The sequence below is a fragment of the Poecilia formosa genome, unplaced genomic scaffold (genome assembly GCF_000485575.1).
Source record: "Poecilia formosa unplaced genomic scaffold, Poecilia_formosa-5.1.2 Scaffold490, whole genome shotgun sequence".
Classification (NCBI taxonomy): Eukaryota; Metazoa; Chordata; class Actinopteri; order Cyprinodontiformes; family Poeciliidae; genus Poecilia; species Poecilia formosa.
Genome location: NW_006800429.1, coordinates 331,133 through 336,535, shown reverse-complemented (window position 1 = coordinate 336,535; position 5,403 = coordinate 331,133). Strand labels below are relative to the sequence as shown.

General features: G+C 43.6%; 1 protein-coding gene and 1 long non-coding RNA gene across 2 annotated transcripts in view; one reads left to right on the top strand and one right to left on the bottom strand.

Annotated features, from left to right (window-relative positions):
* The first annotated feature begins 335 nt into the window (after positions 1 to 335).
* The window catches only part of LOC107833973 (uncharacterized), a 22,308-nt gene continuing 17,240 nt past the window's right edge, over positions 336 to 5,403 (top strand). Inside the window, exon 1 of the long non-coding RNA XR_001659736.1 lies at positions 336 to 802. This is a non-coding gene — a long non-coding RNA (uncharacterized LOC107833973). The remainder of the gene's footprint in view (positions 803 to 5,403) is intronic.
* LOC103156625 (homeobox protein CDX-1-like) overlaps positions 1,588 to 5,403 on the bottom strand; it is a 5,067-nt gene continuing 1,251 nt past the window's right edge. The window contains exons 2-3 of the mRNA XM_007578756.2: positions 2,649 to 2,797; positions 1,588 to 2,302 (exon numbers count right to left, since the gene is read on the bottom strand). Coding sequence (XP_007578818.1) covers positions 2,078 to 2,302; positions 2,649 to 2,797 — 374 coding nt within the window. The 3' untranslated portion in view covers positions 1,588 to 2,077. The remainder of the gene's footprint in view (positions 2,303 to 2,648; positions 2,798 to 5,403) is intronic.

Genomic DNA, 5,403 nt, shown 5'->3' with positions numbered 1-5,403 from the left:
GTGTTTGCCCTTTGGACGCCACACCTCAACCGATGCGCCGCTCAGCAAACACGGTTCTGTTTGAGCAGAACTCCAGAACAGCTTATTAAAAACAGACAATCGATGCTCCAGGTCCGATCAGGCCCGGTTCAGTGGTTCCAGCAACATGTCTGATGGTTCTGTCTGGTTTAAATTCTGATTCCTGAAACATTTGATCTTTGCACGTCGAGGCCGAGCCAATCAGCAGGAACGGGACGTTTACTCGACCAGAACATCCTGACTGGGTCTAGGGTCTGGGTTCTGGACCCAGGAGTCCAGGACAGCAGAGCAAAAATACGAACACAAACTTTTACAATAAAACCTTTAGTTTTTAATAAAAACGACATTTAAAATGTACAAATGATAAATTCTAAAATCACCAAAATTTACAGGAAATCAGAGCAAAAACAAACATCAGCAGGAACTTCTGTAGAACCCAGCTCCTACAGAACTGGACCAGAACATGAACCAGATCAGAACCACCAAGTGGGTCAAGATCTGGAGTTCTGATTCCAAACATTTCAGCTTCTGAATGTTGAAACTTTGAGTTGGAAAGTTTTTCCCTCCCGGTTTAAGAGTTTTACTGGATCAATGGACCGGACCAATTAAAGTTCTGGTCCAGATTCTCCCTCAAGAACTTCTCTGATGACGCTGTTACCATGGAAACAACGGTAGGAGAGGCTTTGATTGGTCCGGCAGAAACAGGAAGTTTAATTATTAATGATTAATGTTTTCACAGACTGGAGTGGAACACCGGTTACCAGTTACTGGTACCCTGATGGGAGTTCTGTTTACTTTAACTGACTCTTTGTTTTCTAATCATGTTTTAATATTTAAACTGGGTTTTTTTTAATCTGTGGATTTTTTTACTTTTTTTTAAACAGTTTATTAATTATTTTCAGGACGTCTGATGTCATAATATTTATGCAGATTGCATCAACTTTCCTTCAGACGTTTTATTAAGGATTAAATAAATATTCAAGTTATTGTTATGTTTCCAATCTTTTCTAAATAAACATAAAATTTGTTTCTAGTTCTTTCTTTGTCTCTAAATTCTGAAAATAAAATCGATTGAAGAAGAAAAACCATAAATAAACATTTGACTTTAATCTGGACGCGTTTAATAAAAGTTTAGACCTTTTATGATGTTTTCAGACAAAATGACGATCAAATTGATCATATTGATCACATTGATCAAATTGATCTGGTCAGGAAATTATCCTCAGAATTAAAACTTTAAAATAAAAATATTCTCCTCAAACCTCAGAAACACGTCCAGCTGCTCCCAGATTGATCGAGTTATTATTGATATTATTATTGATGTTTAGTATTTCTGAGACGACTGACTGGTAAACATGCTGATAAATAAATCTGACAAATTCTTTATACAAATGTATAAAATTCAAAATGTTTTGGTTCTGATGATCACATGAGTCCAAATGATTAACTGTTATACAATAACATTATAAAATAAAACAACCTTTAAAAGCAATTATTTCTGTTTTAGTAAAATGTCCAATAAAAAGTTTTTCATTTTAATACAGTTTTAAATTATTTCTTGTCGAGTTTTAAATCCAAAAAAAAAAAAAAAAATGAGAAAATGGTTCTGATTGAAGTTTCCAAAACCACCAGAACCAATCAGAACCGATCAGAACCATCAGAAACATCTGGTTCTGACCATTAGTTTTACCATCAGCTGTTGAACCGTCTGAGGGTAAAAAAACGTAACGATGAGTCAGCAGGTCCAGATGAAGGTCAGAGGTGACAGCAATCTCTGCTGTTGGCTGAAGGTCTCAGATTCTGTACAGAGCGGGTCGGGTCCAGCAGCTCTACCAGAACCCAGGAGGAGCTCAGGGTTCACCTGACCTCCTGTCAGCCAATCAGAAACCAGAGCAGTTATTCCTGAAGCTCCGTGACATTTGAACCCCGAGTCTGGAGCTGATTGGTCCAACCACCAGAGGAGCCGAGTTCTGGACCAATCAGAGTTCTTCCAGCCGTTCTGGATCAAACAGCCAGAGAAAGTTTGGTGGAAGGACGACTTCTTCTGCGGTTTTACCCCTCAGTACTCCTCCTTGATGTTCAGAGTCAGAGAAGACGGAGACACCAGCCCGTTGCTGCCGCTGCTGCTGGTAACCATGGCGACACTGCTGCTGCTGCTGAGCGCACCCCCTCCAGTGCTGCAGGTTGGTGGGGTGGGCGTGGTGGTGGAGGAGGCCGGCTGCTGCAGCTTCTTCTTGTTGATCTTCCTCTCCTTCGCTCGGCGGTTCTGGAACCAGATCTTCACCTGGAAACGGATCAGAAAGTTGGTTCTACAGAACGCGGCCGGTCGGTTTGAGTTTCAAAGATGATTTACTCAAAGATGCACGACAAACAAACATGGTGACAAACAAAATGAACTTTTTCGTCACCATGTGCCAGTGAACATTTCTCCATTATGGAGAAAAGGAAGAACACAGCCAACAACTTCGTGGTGCAGATAACACGATGCAGATTTGCAAGCTCTGTATGAACCATACTTCAAATCGTTTAAAAACAGAGAAATCTACCACAGAGCCTCAACCAGGAAACTGTGGAAGTTCTTCCTGATGATCAGATCGGAGCAGATCAGATCGGATCGGAGCGGAGCATACCTGTCTCTCTGATAGGCTGAGCGCTGTGGCCAGCTCCGCCTTCCTCCGGATGGTGATGTACTTGCTGTAGTGGAATTCCTTCTCCAGCTCCAGCCGCTGGTGGTCGGTGTACACCACCCGGTATTTATCCTTGGTCCGAGTTTTCCCGTCTGGAACACAAAGAGAAGAGAGGCTGAGGATCCAGAGGAGGAGATCCTGACAGGTCACATGACCGACCATCATCCATCCATCCATCCATCCATCCATCCCCCCATCCATTCCTTGTGAATATCAGATGCTTCACAGTGCTTATACTCATAACAGTTTTTAATGACATCACTTTCTGTTGGATTGATATGTAAATAATCAGTTGGTCGTACAGCGATCATTTTGACCAGCAGTGACCTGGTTCTGACCAACAGTGACCCGGTTCTGCTGCAGGATTTCTTCCTCTCAGCTGCAGCTGTTAATCACGCTGGCTGTCACTATGTAAAATGTGAGTTTTTGCAGGATGCCTGAGGCAGAGCGGTTCTCCCTGCTGCAGTCAGACGCCTTCATCCACTCAGTTTATCACTCGTTTATGGCCTCAGGGTTCACATGGCTGCTGCCTACATCACCCACAATGCACCTCGAGCCGAAGATGGAGGTCAGAGTTATTGTCAGGGAGTCACCAGCTGACTACCAGCTGCACCACTGTAGATATCCCAGATGCGGCCATTTTAGATGATTAGTCAACGATTAGTCATTCACTAAATTAGTTGGTGATTATTTCAATCATCAATTAATTCAATTAATTAATTGTTTCTGTTTGGATCAAAGAAAAGAAGCGGCTGGGGGCGGGGCTTATGGGACCTGCAGCCAATCAGCAAATTGGAAACTGATCGTCTCGTCTCATAACTTCACCGGACTGAACCAACAAACCGGGTTGGACCGTCAAACCGGACCAAATCGGTCCATAAAACACAACCAGGTACCGCTGGTGTTCTCTAGCTGGTTCTGATCCAGTTGGTTCTGTTCACAGATCTTCTGGTCCAGATGGTGGAGCGTCCATCAGGACCGGTTCTAACCCAATGAGCCTGGAACAGGAAGTCCTTCTGACCACACAGAGAGTAGGATCAGAACCAGAGTCCAGACAGAACCTTTGCAGTAAGTCAGAGGTGGCTCAGCAGGGTTTAACGGTTTTGAAGAGTCGGGTCTGAGGGTCCATCCTTCAGGCTGCACCGCGGACCAGTCGGACAGGTTTGGATCCAGAAGACAGAACCAGTCTGAGGAAACAGGAGGGAGCAGCTGGTGCCGACCCGACCCGGTCCGGTTCTGTCTGTCAGAGCCTGATAACCGGACCTGTTATCAACAACATCAACCAGAACCCAGACCAATGGTCTGGTCCGGTTCGTTAGTGGTCCAGCATTTCAGAACCAAAGGAACATCTGTCAGAACCGACACCGGCCCCATCCGATCAGAATCGACCCGATCAAACATGGGCCACAGAAACCAAGCAGAGCTTTGACCTGGAGATCAGAACCGACACCAGCCCGATCCGATCAGAACCGATCCGATCAGAACCGACCCGGTCATTTCCAGAACTGGATGTTCTTCAGACCCGTTTGAAGGTCCAATGCAGATTTTAACAGTTCTGGTGCTTTGACCTTTGACCTCTCAAGTCACTGTCTCTCCTGACCAACGGCCCACAGCAGCACACTGCCTCCACCGTACTGGAGCTGAGCCTGGTTCTGACTCAGTACAGGTACAGAACCGCGGGGTGGCTCTGTTCATCTCAGCCAATCAGAACGAAGCAAAGAAACATGAAAAAGAAAAAGTAATAATTTAAATAAATAAATAAATAAATAAATAAATAAATAAATAAATAAATAAATAAATAAATAAATAAATAAAGTGACCTTATTTTATTTATTTAAATTAACAGAAAAAGAATCTGAAGTTAAAAGGTTCTGGATTGTTCTGAAAGGTCCAGACGTTCTGGTTCTACTGGGTTCTACTGCCAGGAAAGGATCGGGTTTTAATGGTCCAGTAGAGAGGAGGTGGTTCCGGGTTTTGGCTACTGTAACCATGGCAACAGCCCAGTTCCTCAGTATTATTCTGTCGATCAAATCAGGTTTTTATGAGTTTTGAGCCAAATTTCCGGAATATTAAATATTTCTGATGGAGAATCGATTTCCGTCAACCCGACGGAACCCGGGACTGATCCGGATCAGAACCGGCTGAAGGTTTTCCCTCCAAACTCAGAACCAGATTTGGGTTTCTATTTGGGTCAGAACAGGAGCAGTAACTTCTGTTCGGTTCTGTTCCAAGTACAGAATCGCAGGTCGAGGTATTAAACAGGACGGTGAGTCGGTTCTGATGGTTCGGTTTTCTCATTTTAGTTCCAGAATTGAAGAAACAGGCACCTAACTCCAGGTTCTGGTTCTGGTTCTGGTTCTGGTCCACTTCCAACTCTGACTGAGACCCGCCTTCATCATCTCCTCATCAACAGTCTCAGGTGTGTCGGCCCGAACCGTAACATTTCAATTCATGAAGCGGTTTCATGACAGCTCCGAACCGAATCGGACGGACCGCGGCCCGAACCCGCGGCTCCACCCCCTCCCGCAGAACTCACACCGATAGATAGTTAGGATTTATTCTGGATTATTCGGAGTGAAATGTTTCGGTTCCGTTAGAGAAAGGCTTTTATTATTATTATTATTATTATTATTATTATTATTATTATTATTATTATTATTATTATTATTATTCAATTAAAATCTGACGTAAAAAAATT